Source organism: Muscardinus avellanarius, assembly GCF_963383645.1.
Source record: "Muscardinus avellanarius genome assembly, chromosome: 1".
Classification (NCBI taxonomy): domain Eukaryota; kingdom Metazoa; phylum Chordata; class Mammalia; order Rodentia; family Gliridae; genus Muscardinus; species Muscardinus avellanarius.
The window spans coordinates 105,312,596-105,331,328 of NC_137786.1; the positions used below are offsets into that span (position 1 = coordinate 105,312,596).

The window sequence follows — 18,733 nt, forward strand, 5'->3', positions numbered from 1 at the left end:
CATGTAGCATGGATAAGAACTTCAATTATTTTTATGACTGAATAAGATTCCATTGTATGGATAGACCACATTTTATTTAAACATTTACCAGTTATAAGACATGTTGCTTGTTCGCTCTTTGGGTTGTTAGGAATAGTACTGCCGTGCACATTCATGCACAGGCTTTTTGAGGACACGTGTTTTTGGTTGTCTTGGGGTATACCTGAGGCTGAACTCCCGGGTCATACATCAACTCTGTTTCACTGTTTGAGGAAGTGCCCGACTGTGTTACAAAAAGTTTGCACCATTTCACATTCCTGCCTTTCACTTTTATGTCTCCTTTTTGAAGTAATTTAATTAACAACAATGACAAAAAGACAAGAAATGATACAAGATTTTTTAACTGCCAACTCCTTCCCTCCCCAGCAGGGTGCTCTGCCTAGCAAGTTCTATGGCTACTCCCACCCCACAACTTTCACTACTCATCATGCGTCCTGCATGGCAAATGAGAGCAGGAATGAGGTTGGGCTGCAGGAGCGAGAGGCCTCCCCCAGGCCTTCCTGTGATCTCTGGGAGTAATGGCAGAGTTCACCAATACTCATTTGTTTTAACCAGCAATACAAGTGATCTTTCAAATTCCCTAAAGAGCAGGGCCAAATTAAACCTGAAAGAAAACACCTTTTGGTGTTACCTGAGCTGCAGTGGAAGATGATGAAATAAATGCTCATCTGCTTTTTACATTGGTTTGGCTGCTAATACTGTCGTAGGCCCTATTTCTAGAGGAAAATGCCACATCTACCCGTGTCCCCCTCTGTTCATCTCTATAGAAGGAATCAGGCATTACAGGAGAAAACACTAGTGGCATGTTAGGCAAGGGCTCTTTTTCCATGTTCAGTTAGTTAAGTGCTGGAGGTATTACGTAAGAGCTACTTAACTTGGATGCTCTTGGCTGTCACGCCAGGCAGAAGAAAGTTTCCTAATGACAGGTTTAGACTGCTGGCACACTCCTGTGTGTGCTGTATTTTGTGCATTTTCTTCTTCAGGAATAAGGAGGAGCAAGAGGGAGGGGCGTGTGGAGGAGAAAGTGTGTTGTTTCAGAAGGATTACTCTCAGTTTTGGACTCTAGGACCTGAACTGTGACTCGAGCAGCTGGCTAGTCAGCACTTGGACTTTGTGCAGCGAGGGTTTGATGTGCAATACTCGGAAATAACTCCAGTGTCAGCTTTGAGAGTCTACTAGGAAACTGCCCACTTCACCCACAGCACCTCAGTCAGTAACTGGAAAGAGAAATACTCATGTTCTCAAGAATATTAGTCATCTGGAAGCAATGTGAATAGTGATACCTGGAAATTTCACGCAGCAGTCACTAAAATTGGGTTCTTGGGATACTTTTATCAAGATTTGAGGTGAGCCAGATCCCTTTATTGCCGTTGACAGGTCACAGCCCAGGACTGTCTCACTTTCTTCTCCTGATGGACGGCATCCTCACCAGGAAGCCACCATGCTTCCCAGGAAGTAGGGTCCCGGGCGAGCACCTCTGAGAATCACCCAGTCTCCTTCACTATCTCCTCTGCCACACCCAAGCCCAGGCCCCTCATGTCTCACTGGGCATTTCCAGCTGCTGCCTACCAGGCCCTGTACTTTTACTCCTGCCTTCTTAACACACTCTCTACACTGCAGCCAGTGGTTCTGAAAAATCAGAAGTCACATTCTGTCATTCATTTGCTTACAGTACTGTGAAGGCCTCCTGCCTCCCTGAGAATTATTTACAAGGCCCTCCAAAGCCCAGCTCCTGCCTCTCGGACTCCTCTTGCCGTCCCTTGACACACAGAGGTCCCACAGGTCGCCATTAAGTTCTGAAACAATGTTGGCAAACTGTGACCTCCTGGTCACATCCAGCCTGCTGCCTGTTTTTGTAATTATTTTTGTAAATATTTTCTCTTCATTGGAACAATGTTCCTTTTTGTTATCATATTATCAGTGGCACTACAATAATCGATGGCACTACGATGGCGAGAGTTGAATAGAGAGACACATTTACTATCGAGCCCTTCTTGAGAAATTTGAAGACAGCAGTTAGGAAATGACACCAGGCTGCCCCACACCGTAGGGCCTGTGACACCTGGCGTGTTTGCATTGCACATTGGACACTGGTGCAATTCAGACTGTTGGACATTAGCGTGATTCGGCCTACCAAACACTTGCTGAACATTTCCTATGATCGGTGCATTGGGCTAAGCAAAAGTAGTAGTGGTTAGGACCACAGCCTCTGGGGTCCAATGTCCTGTATGTGGTCAGACGTGCCTCTGTTATCTACTGGCCAAGTAATTTTGGGCAATCTGCCTCACATTTCTGAGCCTCGGTTTGTCATCAGTCAGATGAGGATAATAGCAGAGTTTTCTTCATAGTCACTCTGAAGATGAAGGGAGGTGCTGCAGGTGAAGTGCTTCTTAGCAAAGCGTTTGCCACTTACCGTGTGCTCACATCTGTGTCATCATTCTTAGCTTCAGAGAACACACACTGGTTGAACAGAAGGGTATGCTGTATGCTGGGGAAAGCCTTGGTCTGTGGAATCAGACAAGTTGGGTTCAAATTCTGGTTCTATCATTATGACCATATAAATTGATTTACCCCTCTGAGCCTTTCTTTCTCATTTGTCAAATAGTAATGATAAGGATGTTGAGGAGGACCCAACAAATCAATATGTCTGAAATTCTGGGCACAAGGTAGTTTGACAATCAGCATTTCTATATGTTAGATTATATATATCATGATTTATGAGGCAGAGAGGAATTGTTGAAGGTTGTTGATCCAGGAAGTGCTGTAATGCCAAATGCATAATATAAAACCAAAAATGCATTAAAAAACTTGAAAGAGGAGCAAAGTTTCACATTTGAGCAGCATATAAAAAGGACCCAAGAATACTATGTGGTATGTATATGAGCTTTCTAGGACAGGGAGGCGGGTAGAAGCAGGTAGAAGTGATTCCATGATGCTGTTTGTGAAGGAGATGGCGCTTCAGCTGATCCTAAAAGTGTGAGGACTGGAAATAGACAACAGGAAGAAGGGAATATCTGGGACAACCTCCTTCTTCCATCAGTTAATGAGAACTTGTGTTTTCATTCTTATTGCCACCTTTATCACACAGGCACTGTGGCACAGGAAAATCACAGCTCTTAAATTGTGTGAACCAGTTAAAATAAAGGTTTGTGGGCCCCACTCGCAGAGGCTCCTCTTGAACTGACTTGGGGAGGGGGCAGGAATCTGCAGTCTTAATAAAAGCTCAGGTGATGATGCAGGTGGCCTGGCACTCTCATAAACCCTGGCTTGAAGACTGCAGAGAGTCAGCAGACGGACCCAGAGGTGCTTTTCCTGCCATCCCTTGGGACCTGGTCTTGGCCTCCAGGTAAAAGGGCCTCCCTTGTCCCCTCCCCTCCCGAGTCTTCCCTTGGTATGCAAATTCCACGTGCAGTGTTTGTAGAGGTTACTATCTCAGTACCTGCACTGTTTGAACAGCTGGCCAGGAAGAGAAAATTGTCTGAAAGAGGTAAACTCTGTCAGATGGAGTAGCAACTCAGTTAGGAGCGATGTTTTAAGGCAGGAGAGGTCTGTTTTGTTTTGCTTTGTTTCATTTGGTTGGATGGGGTCATTTGTTTTGGAGAATGGCCTTGAATTGTTTCTTTTTGGTTCCGAGGAGCTCAGGTTTTCTTGAAATTCTGGTGGGTGCAGAGATCAGACTTTCTCCCGGGTATGTGTATGCGTGTGGTACTAGGGATTGAACCCAGGGGCATTCTATATCTGGCTTCACCCCCAGCCCTATTTTATTTTTTTTTATTTTTTTTTCATTCATTCCTTATTTTTTTTAATTTATTTTTTTTATTTGTGCATTATATTCATACAACTTATTGGGGTAAAAAACTTGTGTGTATAAACATGTACTCATCGCTGATTTAACCCCTACCCAAATACCACCCCATTCCCTCCCCGTCCCTCCCTTCCTTGCTCGGCTTAGTGATTGACTTTGATATGTTTAAGTACATTGTGTGCTTTAGAGATTTTTCTCTTCCCCCTCCTTTCTCTTCCTTTAGGTTATCTTGTTTGCTCCTCTTTTCTCCCTAACTCTCACATATTAGGGAAAGCATCTGATTTCTTATTTTTTTTGAAGCAGGATCTTTCTAAGTTGCTGAGGCTGGCCTTAAAGCTGCAGTCCTGCCTTAGCCTCTCATACTGGGGTTGCAGGCGCACCACACTGCGCCCAGCTTTCCCCAGGTCTTATTAGGAGGGAGTCTGGTGAGCTAGTCCACACGACTGGTCAAGCAGTGCCAGGTTAGCCACGCTGGCTCCTTTTGTCTGCATAAAAAGCTACTAAAGGGGAGAGGGGATTTGTCACCATTTTACAGGGGCAGACACAGAAGTGATCTCGGCAGCCTCCACTGGGTGGATGGACAGAGCGCAGGGGCGTTTGGGTGTGCTCTCAGGGCAGCCTGGGAGAGCTTTGGTAGCTGGCCAGGCCTGGTTTGCTTTTCAGTTGTGTGTGTTTTTCCATGCACGTCTTCCTTGTATGGGCCGACGTGATACCAGTGTTACTTCAGCTTTATTCTTGAAGCCTAGTGATAAGAAATTGTGCAAGATTTTGGAGGCCAACAGATGTTTGACGTTGTGTTTTCCCTAGGCAGCATTTGAGGGTAGACGGGTTTGACGGTGATCTTCTCTGACCCTCACGCCTGGCCTTTTGCTCCGTTCCCATTTGCTTCCTTTCCCTGCAAACCGAAACTAGAATTATATAGTAGTGTTGGGTGGAAATGCTTTTCTAAAACAAGCTCAGGAAGTTACCTAATTAGCCCAGGAAGGGAGCAGGGAAAAATTCATTCTCTCTAAACAATCTCGAATAATTGGAGTTTTCCTAATACATTAAGAGTAAATGTCCTGCTGCACCCCCAGAGAACCTGAGAGTCCCTAGTTCACAAGCACGAACTTCCTTGCCACACAGTCCCTTCTTTCTGTTTTCCTGCTGTTGACTACTTTGCAGGCTCAGCTGGATTTTTCTGTAATCTTTGAAATATCTCAGTGGTTTCCATAGAGATGGATTATGATGTCACAGAAATGGAACTGAAATCAAAAGGGCAGTAACTTTGTTAAACTAGAAGGAGAAAGGGGACTGCTTTCAGACAAGTATGGAGGAAGAGGGAAAATTCAGGAAAAATAAGAAACAGTATGGATGGAACAGGAGGAGGGCACTGAAAGGCAGTAAAAAATGGAAAAGAAGAAAACAGGGGACTTGCAAGGAAATTAGAAGCAGAGGCTAAGGATTTGAAAGTAAAAGGCATAATTAAAAGCTAGATATCAGTAAAAACTAGCATTTAGAAGTCCTTTTGGGAACTCCCCTTGGTATAGAGTTGTTACTGAGTAGATGGTGGGAACATGGAGGGATAGAGAGACATTTGGGTGGATGGATGGATGGATGGATGGACGGACGGACAAACATATGGATGGACGGACAGACGGACGGACGGACAAACATATGGATGGAGCAGCACAACTGTTTATCTAACCTAAAAAGTATAAATTTCACTTATAGTTTAAACCAAGCACTACAGAAAGTCTTTCACTATTTCCCTTCTTGTGGAAAAGGTTTAGAACGGCTTATATCCCACAGAAGGCTAAGAACCTCTGGCCTAAACAAGTCTAGAATTATTTAACATTGCAAGTGATGGCACTCGTTCCCAATGTTTCATTTCACACACACCACACACGTCCACCTGCTCGCTCGCTCTAATTAATTTCTTCCATTCTCTTCCTCTCCTTTATGTGTAGTTCATCCATCTCAGGAGCCTGGCTGGTTGGAGGGGACTCTGAACGGAAAGACTGGCCTCATCCCTGAGAACTACGTGGAGTTCCTCTAACCATGGGCCCCAGCAGAATCGCTGAGCTTTCCATGGTATCCATGACAACTGCTGATTCCGGTGTGGTAGACCATTTCTCATTGCCACTGAGAAATGTAGGAGACCAACTCTGCTGCTACCTGTCAACATGAATGCTTCTGGGAACTCATGTCACCCACCTCCATGATCATCTCAGCTGACAACGGGGCAGCAGAATTCAATCAGCAGAGGAGGCCATTTGATTTTGATAACAGAGAAAGGTTTACAAGGCCATTTTCTCATGAGTTCTCTGTAGAAAGTGCTGATTTCTTTTCAACAGTCACTCAAACCTTCCACCTTCTGAAAGAGGAAGACAGAGTCCCAAGAGCACACAGGACAGGTGGGTTTGACGGGGCAGGGAAAAGAACCTGGTACCAAGATCCAGGGGTGGCCTGTGGCTTTTGTTTACAACAGACTCTTTCTTCCTGCCTCCTAGTCCTGGAGGCCCACAGTGCTGAGGCAGCTGTGTCTGTCTGTTGGCCTGTAGGATGGAGAGGGGTTATAACACTGTTTATATAAAATCTGATCTCTCGCCATCTCTAAAGCAGCCGCTGGCCTGTCGTCAGCAAAATCAGTCCGTTTCTCTCATTCAAAGATGCACATACACCCAATGTTCCCCTCCTGAGCTGGGAACTTCTCTGCCACTGAGGGCTGCCATCACCTAGTATCCATGGCAACCCAACCTACTCTAAAACCAAACCAAAAAAATCACCACTCTTTACATGAAACAAAATTTTTCTCCCCACTTTTTAGGGGTTTTGTGAATACTTTTTAGGGGTTTGTGAATGGCCTTCCAACAGCCTGGAGAAGAGAATCAAGGAAATAGGTGTTCTACTTCTGGCAGACAGGATAGCAACTGGGAACTGTCACCTTTTTAATGAATGTTGGTAGCATCCGGACATTTGGAGCAAACCCTAGTAATGTCTGGAGATTCAACTATATACAGGCTTAATGTTTCTATTCTTCATGCAACTGGTGTTTGTTTACTAGCGGACAAGATGCCGCCTCCCATTGGGCGATGCCATCTGACCAGTTCCCTAGTGTCCTCCCATTCGCTCACCCCAACCCTTCCCTGGCTGCTCTCACCTCTAGGCCATCGCCAGACAGACTGGGCTGACCCCAAAAGAACACCCAACATTCACTGCCACCTAGAAAAAGGGAATCATTTCTCAGGCATGAGATTAGCATAGGCCATTGTGATTCAGGAAGACACACCAAAATTTGGGGCAATGAGGCTGGATGGATACCTTCCAAGAAAGGGAATTTCCTGGTCAAAGGGGCTAGGTCTTGTGGAAGACTGCCTGGATGAGGAAGTTCTATCTGGACATTTCAAATTCATTTGGCCTCAAAGGAATAGTCAACATATCTGATACTTGTGAATGTCCTTGCAAGAGGGACTCTGGACAGACAAACTCAAAACCGTCAAGCTCCCCAAGAGCTCCCTGGTCAGTGTTCCAGAGTTTCCTGTTTCTGGAATTCCGTTAGGGACCTTTAATGAAGAAGAAAAGAAAAACTTGAATTGTGTTGAATTGCTGTATCTTTTACTTTTTTTAAAAAAAAAAAAAGATAAACCTGTAAATAGAGTGATTTGAAATACTATATGGCAAAGTTTTATATTTGATATTCTTTAAGGTAGTTGCTTCACATATTTAGGCTTTGCTGAACAGTGTGTTTAAAAGGAAGAGAGAGGAGGCAAGGTTCAAGAGTCAAGGTTATGGTCCCTTCTCTGGCCTGGTGGGAGGAAAATATATCCCTGTGTTTTCTCTCTGTTGGCTTCTGTTTGTGGGTATGACTGATGGATGGTGTTCAGTCTTCTCTGTTCCATATGTCTTTTTTAGTGTTCCTGGGGCCTTTGATTTGGAGACGAAAAGAGCCTCTTCAGGCCATGAATTTCTCAAATTCATTGTCAAAGAATGTCTACTTAGCAGTAAGATGAAGCAAGCTTGGGATTTAAATAGGTGGGGCCAGGGACGAGGTTGAGTTTTTTGTCTTATTATTAATTTTTTTTTTTTTTTAGTTTTTCTTCTCAGGTATATTTTTTTATATCCCCAAGGTATTAGGACAGGAGATGGGACAGTTGCTGTAGTTCTCACTCCTTAATTTTTTCCACATCTTCTAAGGCTTTAAAAATGAGGCTAAGCTAGTTTATAAATTGTATGTGTGTTCATTGTTAAAAAGAAAAGCCTGCTGCTTAAGATCTTTAGCTCCCAAGATGTTGCTGCTTCCTCTTTCCATGAAAGTTTTTTTTTTCTTTTTACCTCTAGATTCCCTGAGCTCCTCCCCCAAATAAGAAACAGGCCCTAGGAAGGATGTAGGTTGTGCCATTCCCATTTTAAAGATAGCTTTAAAGTCACCAGGAGGGCATCAGTGTGATTCGCTGTTCAGTTTGTCAACTCCAGGCTTCCACAGCTGTCGTCTAGCAGCTCAGCCAGGAGCAAGTGAGACATTGCCGCTGAATCAGGGAACAAGAATTAAGCATGGACAAGACCAAGACAGGACTCAGGACAGCTATTGTGGAAAACCCAAGAAGAAAAGGAGTATTCTCATTGGTGCCAGACCCCTAGGGACAAGAGGTTGGGAAGTGGGGCCCGAGGGGCATGTATACTCATATATCATTGTGCTTCCTGATTAAAAGAGCCCAGCATAATGCTTTTGATACGTTTGGTGTCTTGAACTGTCACCTGCCCCACCACAACTGGAGCTAATGTGGAGGAACAGAAGGCCACGTCCTTGCCGAGGGTATTGGTGGCAAAGCACATACATAGGCGCTTGGCCCCAGCGTGCCCCTCTGAGTTAGCCCTGACGTGGAGCATCCATCTACAGGGTCTTTTAAGAACACCTCTTCCCATCTTCCCTAAGGCCATCCTGGCCCTGTGACAGATGGCTGCTCTGTTTCCCGGTGTCTAGTCAGGCTTCCTCCCCGTTAGCTATAGGACACTGGATGAAATGTTCAGAATATGAGCTAACAAGTAGGAAGGAACTTGAAGATTAAAAGATAGATTTTACTCGCTTGACTATCCATGCCCCCTACCCCCTAACTCTCTCTGCCTAAATAGGGAACATTAAGGCAGATTAGGGGAATAAATTGGAATCGTAGTATACTATCATTGACCAGGATCCCAAAGCTTTCTTCCCAGAAGAAATGATAGTATACTTGTTTGCTAGTATACTTGGTCAATGATAATATACTTGTTTCTTTCATAAGGCCCTGGAATCAGTTAATCATACCCAGAATTGTTTTTGTTTGTGTGTCTCAGACTAGGTGCTCTCCCAATGAGCTTCACCTCCAACCCTTTTTATTTTGAGACAGGATCTCACTAAGTTGTTCAAACTGGCCTCAAATTTGTGATCCTCCTGCCTCGGCCTCCTAAGTTGCTGGTATTACAGGCATATACCTCTATGCCCACCATACCCTGAATCTTGGGGGGGGGGCATTAGGATCAATCTTTCACTCTTTCAGGAACCCACCGAATTCTATAGCTAAACAATGCCATGTAAGAAAGTAATAGTATAGTTTCCGATCCCTGTCCCCAGGCAAGTAAAATTCTGACTTTTTCAAGACTAGTGAAATTCTCTCCCAGTTTTCAAAATAAACATGTCGGGATGGATGCCATACACACAGCCTTCACTGGAATCCTAGAATTGGAATAGTTTTTAGTTTATCTACAGCCAATATGTGTTCTCTTATGAGAGCTGTTTGAACAGAGACACAAAGAGAGAAAATGAGCAATACTAGCATGAACGGGGCAGAATCATAGAGTGACGAGGTCGTTTCAGGCACCTGCCTGGGACTCCACAGCTGTGGGCGTCATACCTGGAGCTCAAAGGGAAGTCCTGTCAACTAAGTTTGTCTAAAAATGCTAACCTCAGTCATACCAAAGCTCTCTTGACTACAGAGCCTCCCAAAGCATTCATGATTGGGTGGGGAGACAGAAAGAATGCTCAGGGTCACCTGGTCATCTGTTCATGATCATCTTGTGGTGCCTTTCATCCTCAGACTTCTGCTTCCCAAGGCCAGGCTGGATCTCTGAGCTTCACACATGGGAGTCCCAGGTGATGCCAGGGACCCCATGGCATGTACTGTTTGCTCTGCTGTTGAATGTTTCATGAGCAACCATATTGCCCAAATAGGTAGCCAGCATTGAAGGGAACAAACATTCTCTTAGCCACCTGATTCTCAAAGGAATGTCCTAGGTGTCCTGTCTAGGGAGTTACCTATCATTTCTGGAAACTTGACAGTGATCATTTATTTTGACAGTCCCGCCCTGCATCCCTTTGAACTCACCAGAGTGCCCTCTTCTACACCCTGTTCTGGTGTTTAAAAAATGTATCTTGTCATGCTCAAATGTGCTTGGCAGCCATGCTGATCTGCTGAGCGCTGAGCCACTTCTCTGTAATTGCAGCATTAAAAGGAAACATCACAGAGCAGAGAACCTTGCACGGTCTCACAGCCTGCCTGAGACAAGACTCCAACAAGTAATAATTAGCTCTCTCCTTTCCCTCCTATAGTACTTGTCTAACTAAAGAGCTTTTAAAGCAGATGGGGAGGCCACATCAAGAATCCAGATGTTATTCAGAGCCAGTCCATGCTGAAATGTGGTCTTCTAATGAAGCACCAGTTAGTGTGAGAGGAAAATATGTAGGATACAAAGTAATGCCAGGGCCAGAGAGAAAGGCAAACAATAAATCAGAACTTTAGAGATCTTGTAGACCAATAAATACTGCTCTTAAAGGGGAGAGAAAATTATCACAGAAAACTTGTAGAACTAATGTTTTTACAAAAGCTTGGTAGGACCTTACAAAGTGAAGAGATCTTTCCAGGTGGAATGCTTTAGAGAGCAAAGACTGCACAATACCATGGAAGGGGAAGCAGTTAACTACTGTGTCAAAATTCTCATTAGCATAGTCAGTGGGCACCAGAGTATTGATAACCAAAATGTCAGAGTTTTCTGGATCAGCTAAGACAGTCTGCCATTCCACACCAGTCATTCTACTGTTGTCCAAATGGACACCTAGAAGCAGCTTTCTTGGGTCTGATGCCAGGATCAACCTTGTATCTGTGAAAAGATACATCTGATGATTCTAAAGTATATTTGCGGTATGTGTACATGTGTGTGTGTGTACATGTATGTGTGTGTGTGTGTTTGTGCGTACAGCACATATCTGCATATGTAAAGATACATCCATAGAACCATAGGAGGAGGCTGTCGATTGCCTAGCAAAAGATCAAAGATGTAAATTAAGTGCCATTTCAAGACTGTGTTCATATTTATCGAATAGTTATTATCTACAGCTGTGTACCTTCTTAACTTATTAAAAGTCATGCTGAAAAAATGATCAATCCCATAAACACTTAGTAGCTACTGCTAGGCTAGTGTTCAAAAGCACTCTAAAAGACATTGTGTCCATATATTGGGAAAGAAACTATTTGCATGTTTAATTCATAATATAGATTACCTCTGAGTATACTGTAAAGTGCTGTGTGATATATCAATAAAGTACTTATAAAATGGCACTTTAATGTTTTCTAAGGAAACCATTAAGAATGCACTGTTTTAAACTTCAGTATTGAATATTGACTAGTGCATAGAATCAAGTTCCATAATTAAAAAGTAATCTGTTACTAGGATAGAACTTTTTCCCTGTTATTAGAAAAAAGAATTTTGTCATGTTCAACAAGCTTTTTAAAAGTGTGCTTTTGTTTCATTATGCATAGCTATAAAATACAATTTTGATCGAGCAGCCTCTGAAACTTGGCTTTCTTACATTGGTTGGTTTATGTGACAATCCCTATGAAATGAGTGGAAGTATGATTTTTGAATTAAATGACTTTTCCATTTGATGGTATGCTTGTTTCTTCAGTTTCTGACAGAGTTTTGGCTCATAAAATATATTTTAGTATTTCTTCAAATAAACGCATATAGACTGCTCGAGGATCACAAGTCTAGGCTCTTACAGTGATTTGTGAAAACTGGAGTGCTGGTTTTTTAATGTACTCTAAGGAACTTTATTTTCATTTGAGAAGAGGTCAAATGCTAATTAATTATACTGGAGGATGGTCTAATTAGGCATATTGTACAATCAAGTCCCACAAAGTTGTAGCCCATATAACATTTCTGACTTTATCTCCTAGAATACATACTGTTTTCTTCTTCCTAAATTCAGTTTTCTAATCAGTTGCTCTTTTTCTGAACTCTCACGTACACAGTATGGAAGAGTCCCAAACCCAAAACATGAGCAGGTCAATCCTACACTTCCAGGAGCCTCCTGAATCGCAGCCTGAGACCCAGCTTCGCTGCGTCTCTGAAGGAGGCGCCTGGAGGAGCAGGGCTCAGGATGTGAAGCTCTCGCCGTGCTGGTCCTCAGGCAGTGTCCATCTGCATGTGTGGGTGCATGTGAGCGGCCTCTAATTGCCCTTGATTGCTATTCGAGCGCTGGCTCACCTCCGTGAACAGCCCCTGCTGTCCTCACTGAGTTTGCGGGCTCTTCTTGAAAACTTCCACAACGTCGGACGCCTCCTGCCTGGGTAGGTGCCTGGATGAGTATGGCACACGTGTATATCAGACGCCACTGTGGAGAGTGAGATACATGGTATGCGTGCCTTATCCATGGCCTTGGCCTTCTCGGCAGACTTCCCGGTCGCTTAACTCTCACAGCCTCCTAACGTGAAAGGTTTTCATTTATTTTGCTTTTAGCAGCCACTCAGAGCAGAAAGAGAGCTGTCATGTCCTGTGGCCTATTTGGGGTTTTTCACTTGTTGGTTCTGGCTGCATGATTAGTGGTAAGAGCACGTTTGTTAGAAAGGGACTTGATTGACACTTGAAATTAGGTGAATGTTAGAAGGTGGGTGTGAAGAAAGATTTTCTCTGACCCCAGACATGCTTTCTCTTGAAAAATATGTCAGGGCTGTAATTTTTTTCTTTCCTTGGTTCTTTCTCAACTTCTGCCCAGATACCACACATCTCTCCTACCCCACCATGTCACCATCATTGGCTGACCCCCCTTTAGTGGCACTAAGCTCAGCTGCAACTAATTAACTGTGCTAAACTCATCCGCCCGGGCTGACTCCGGCCTGCAAGCAGCCAAGCAAGGCTCAGAGGCCACGCTCACTCTCAGGTGGGTGAGAGCTTCCAGGAGCAGTCCTCACCAGGGCGTACACACACGGGTGTGACAGCAGGGCCCACGGCAGGAAGGCTTTCAGCTGACATGATCCAGCCTGGATGCACCATGGAACTCACTCCTGTCCTGCATTGGAACTATCCAGCTTCTGCAGTTGGCCTCCCGAGGCTGGCCGCAGCCCCTTAGCTCAAGCCCAGGCAGCTACTGTGCCTTCCCACAGCCGCTGTGAACCAGCAGCGACTTGAATTCACAGGCCCTGTTGTCAGGCACCAAATCACTTTACCCTCCAGGTCTTGGCCCACCTTAAGTTCACATATGTGTTCAGACAATGTGGCCACACATCCTTCATGCATGTCCCAGGGATAGATTATTAGATTTTTTTTAATTATTAACTGTTTTTCTGCTTTTTCTGGAGCTTTGTGGAAAAGGACTGGAGTCTTAATGCTCCTGGTGACAGGAAACAAAGGAATGGCTGGCTTTCTTTTCCCATCTTTTCTCCTATCTCACCATTTCCCCCCGCCCCCCATAGTACTTCCTACTTGTAAGAATGTTTGAGGCCCGCCTTCCTCTCCATAGCTAGCTCAGCAAGAACAGAGCTGATCACTGATGAATCTGCACCCAGCACGCAGGCTAGCTCCCAGGTGTGCTGAGCAGGTGCAGAGCGGTGGAGGGGGAAGCTCTGCTGTGTGCTGGGTGCCTCCTTCCTTGTCTTCTCTCCATTTATGGTTAAAAGAAAGATCCGCTTGTCACTGGGCTTGAAGACTTGAGCACGGGCTGTGACCCTTGGCAAAACCTTATTTGCTCGTGAGCTGAGATCAAGTCCTATTGGAACAAGCCAAATTCTTTCCCAGCGTCCTCAGCTGGTGCTCAGCACAGGAAACCATCTGGAGAACCAGCTGGCTGAGAGCCAAAAGAGCCTTCGTTGTCACCCAGGTTGTTTCACGAGCCTCATGCCAAGCTGGGGGCCCTCCTTCAAGCAAAACCACATCAGAATCACCCAGACATTAAAAGTGCTCCTTTCGCCGGGCGTGGTGGCACACACTTGTAATCCCCGTGCTTGGGAGGCAGAGACAGCCTCACTGGCTTAAGAGACCCTGTTTCCAAATAAAAATATATATATAAAAAATAGGTCTGGGAGTGTAGCCCAGAGGTAGAAGGGCTTCCAGAAACCCCAATACCACAAAAAAGAAAAAGAAAAAAAAAAGTGCTCCTTTCTAAGAACCCAACAAGGAAATTCCACACCGTCCCAGGGGAGTGGGGTCTGGTATCTAGCGCGCTCACTGAGGGAATACTTTTGCGTCTGGCTGAAGTTTCCCATGTTGCAGCTCAAGTCCATTTCCGTTCTGATTTGCTCCCAGTGGAAAACCCACCATCGTCCTTCATTTTCTCTGCTCCCAATTGGCAGTCGCTCCTTGACCACCCCTGTGTGCCAGGAGCTGTTAACACCTGGTGTTGGACTCCACCTCTGTCCCCCTAAGTTGACAAGAGCGTACAGGAGAGGGGCTTGCCGCGTGACATCGTCCTTCTAGCAGCCAGGCAGGGTCGTCTTCAAGGAAGACGGCGCCTTTCTACCTGGGAAGTCAAAACCACTTGAGCTGGTTGTGGTAGCTCCCAGCATTTGAGAGGCTGAAGCAGGAGGATCACGAACAGCATCAGCTACTACTTAGTGAGGCCCTCTGCAACTCAGTGAGACCCTGTTTCAAAATAAAGAATTAAAATAATAGGGCTGGGGGTGTAGCTCAGAGTTAGAATCCCCCTGGGTTCCATCCCCAGATGGAAAAAAAAAAAAGTTTGACTGTCAGAGAAGGTGACAGTTAAGATGGACCTGGAGATGGAGAGGAGTTTGACACGTAGACAGAGGTATCCCAAGCAGAAGGGCAACTGGGCCCAAGGCAGAAGCAGGGGGCAGAAATGAGGTTTCAGTAGGAGTGGAACAAGGAAAGCTAAGGCGCTCTGGAGAACTGAAACTATTCGTCCTCATTGGGCTTTTTCTCTCCAAGACATTATTACCAAGGTTTATGTTTCTCACTTGGTACCCAGCTCTGTGCCCTTCCCTGACTGAAGCATGAAGTACTGTAATTACCACTATTTTATACATGAAAAAACTGAGGTTCAGGGAGGCCACACAGCCAGGAAGAGGCAAACCTAAAATTCCTACATAGGTTTGTCTCCCCAGATGTCCTTCTAAAAGCCTTTAAAATTCTTTATAGATATATAACACATGCTTTCACACACATGCATACATGTAACATGTCACATGTGATTTTTTTTTTTTTTGCAATACTGGGGATAGAACCTGCAGGCATTCTACCTTCGAGCTACACCTAGCCCTAATTTTACTTTTTATTCTTTCTTTCTTTCTTTCTTTCTTTCTTTCTTTCTTTCTTTTTTAGTACTGGGGATGGAACCCAGGGGCATTCTGCCTCTGAGCTACACTCGCAGCCCATTTTTTACTCTTTATTTTAAAACGGGGTCTCACTGAATTACAAAGGGCCTCACTAAGTAGTAGTCAAGGCTGTCCTCGAACCCCAATCCTCCTGTCTCAATCTCCCAAATGCTGGGATTACAAGCATGTGCCACCATGCCTGGCTATACATTATTATTTTTAATTTAGTGAAAGCTTTGAATTTGGGCTCCCCTCTCCCCATAACCAGTGTTAACAGCCTCACCTAGGTCTTCTCAGCAGAACCTTCAGAAAGCATATCCTTGGGCTTTGCAGAGGCAGGTGGAAGAGCTGGGTATGTTTTGATTCAAACTTTCTTTGCTGGGTGGGTCTTTTGCTCCCTCATCTTGAATGAATAGGTCCTCATTTCTTGGGCTCTGTGCGGAGGCTCTGGTCCTCTGGGTGATTCCAGCAGCATGCCAACTGCAAGCTGTGACCAGGCCCAGCCTCCTTGAGCATGTGGCATGGAGACAGCTCCTGCAGCAATGTTTTGCTGGCTGGAAATAAGTAATTTGATTTCTTTTTAACAATTTGAAAATAGTTGTTCTTCCCACCTGGATACAGTTGCCCAGGACAGACCTTCAGGCTCTTAAGGGATTGGCAGGGAAATCCCACAAACATGTGTCTTCTTGTGGGAGAACTTGTGTTTCTAGCCCAATCTTGTAATGTTCAAAAATAGATCATTTTCATGGCTATATATACATACTGGGGACTGAACCTAGGGGCATTCTACTTTCAAGGTACATCCCCAGTCCTGTTTTATTTTTATTTTCAAACAGGGTCTCACCAGGTTGATGAGAGTCTGTTCACTTGCTGATGCTGTCCTCGAACCTGCACTCCTCCTGTCTTGGCCTCCCAAATACTGAGATTATAGGTGTGCACCACCATGGGCTTTTTCATGGCACTTTAACTCTGGAGCCTAATGAGACTTGAAAAAAGTTGGAGCTAGAAGAGAGAACAGGGAACTGAAATCACATGACGGGAGAGATCCTGTAGAGCCCAGGGAATACTCAACTTCCACCGAGGGGACTCCCAGAGAAACCCTCACCCAGGCTGCTGTAGAACCCGGGACCAAAACACTGCATGTTGAGACAGTGAGGACAAGGGACGTCTCGTGTACAGAGCACTTCCATTTTATGGGCATCATATTAATTGCTTTACATACATCACCTCATTTAATTCTCAAGTTGACCCTGTGAAATAGGCACGGTTGTTACTCTATTTTGCAGGTAAGGAAAACAAATATTCGACTGGACAACTTGCTCAGAGTCACCAGGTTAATAAGTAGCAGAGCAGAGATTTGATCCCAGCTCACCCCAGGACTTATCCTCTTGAATCCTGCACTGTCCTAACTCTGGGGAAGGGCTCAGAGACTCCAACTCCTGAAAGTCCTTCAGTTCTCCTACCCCAAGGGAATCGCTGTTTTAATCTGTTTGGCATTCAGTACTCCCTTCTGAAAGCATCTCATATTTTCTTTGGGGAGCCACTTGTCCCCCACACTATGTTCCAAGGGCTTATGTGGCCTGGCAGTAATCCCAGATCCAGTGGTGACCATGTGGCCATGGTCTGCTCTAAGAGATCATAAAATCCACCCAGCCAAAGTGATTGGTTGATTCAGGAATGGATCTAAGGCCTATTTAAGCCCATGGTATCAGGGCTTTGTCCTGGAAAAGGTGTAGAGGATAGAGCAAGGAAATTCCCAACCTCCACAAAGAATCACAAGCCCCCCTGGAGGGCCTTCCTAGCATGCGCTCTGTCTCCCATTTGTCTCCATTTGGACGTCCAGTGCAGAGGTCCCATACTTTAAATGTGGACTATTAGTTGAGAATTTAATAGTGATCCTGTTAGAATCAGATAGCAGGTGAGAAATATAAAATATGTGTTGCAATATTGGATGCATACTTGTCCTGGTTTGATCAATGCTGGAATTCGTTCAACAAAAGATAAACCTTGCTATCTTTGTTCACTCAGCAAGCTATGTCCCCTTGTGGTATTAGGAATTGAACCCAGAGGCATTCTGCCTCTCAGCTATACCCCCAGCCTTAGTTTATTAATTTTGTATTTGGTGCAGACCTCCCTACATTGCTAAGGCTGGCACCTCAAACCTCCAATCCTATAGTCTATGCCTCCCAAGTACTGGGATTACAGATGTGTACTACCACGCCCAGCTGTGAAGCTTATTTTTAAAATTCTAACATTTGTTCTGCATCTGAGCCAGGAGGAGCCATGACTGGATCCCCTGAGCATCGGGAGGGGCTGTGTTGGTCAGAGCCCTCTGTGCGTACTTTTCCAACCTCAGTAGACTCAAGTTCTCAAGTTGTCACTTAATGATTTGTCCCTTCAGTGGTGCATTCGTATTGAGACACTTCACCCTAGGATTCTCATGAAGGGTCTCCCAGTTAGTTGTAATAAAGAATGGCAATTAATCATGCCTAATCACGATACGGAATTGGATGGCATAAAGTGCTCCTCAGCTCAGAAAGATGTTCACACACCCCGGGGGCCGCACCCAAACCTGTTCAACCATCCCATGAATGTGAGTCTGAGAAACTCCAGGGGCACCCGCTTCAGACCTTCACCTCAGTTAGGTGGGGCAGCAGAGTCGGAGGCCCTGGAAGGGGCAGATGTATGCAGTCAGCTCCAGATACCCGCTGAGGCTTAGGCCCTGCAGTGTGCTCACGGCTCTCTGGTTGCAAGGACTGCCAGATGAAGAAAAAAGGGGATCCCAGACCTTACAAGGAACCCCTATGCAAGGAGGGTGGTCCCGGGCCACACGCTCACACTGGCACTTAAACACAGCACTTTAACTCTTTTACAGAGTTTTTTCTGCTCCAAATTTTGCCCCTGGCACATGGCTCATCAACAAACCTTCAGAAGTTCCCTGTAGAAGGGACGGAGAGAAAGGGAAGAGAAGGGAGGGAAGACGGAAAGAAGAGGGATAGCATTCTCTTCTAGCATAGCATTTCTGGGTGCTGTCTCCAGTGTGTCCCCGAGTTTAACTCCAGCTGCAATGCCCTTTACTTTGCCCAGCCCAAGGGTATAGCTGTTGATTTTGCCTGTTTGACATCCGTTTTGTCTGTTAATAGCACCTCTGGTTTCCTTAAGGGAAAACCCCTCATCTGCCCCCGGGTCCAACGGGCTTGTGTGGCCTGACACCAACCCTGGGTCCAGCGGTGACGTTGTCTGTGCTCTGGTCTGGTTTGGCCTAGGAGGTCATCGGGTCCGCCCAGAGTGACTAGTTGGCCTTAGAAATGGGCACAAGGCCTAATTC

General features: G+C 45.2%; 1 protein-coding gene across 3 annotated transcripts in view; it reads left to right on the forward strand.

The window, feature by feature from the left end:
• Positions 1-5,882, forward strand: part of ARHGAP26 (Rho GTPase activating protein 26) — a gene marked incomplete at both ends in the record, with an annotated part of 441,415 nt that extends 435,533 nt beyond the window's left edge. For all 3 annotated transcript variants that reach the window (XM_080697772.1, XM_080697773.1, XM_080697774.1), the window contains one exon: positions 5,794-5,882. In XM_080697772.1, the coding sequence (XP_080553898.1) occupies positions 5,794-5,882 (89 nt within the window). The remainder of the gene's footprint in view (positions 1-5,793) is intronic.
• Positions 5,883-18,733: the final 12,851 nt, after the last annotated feature.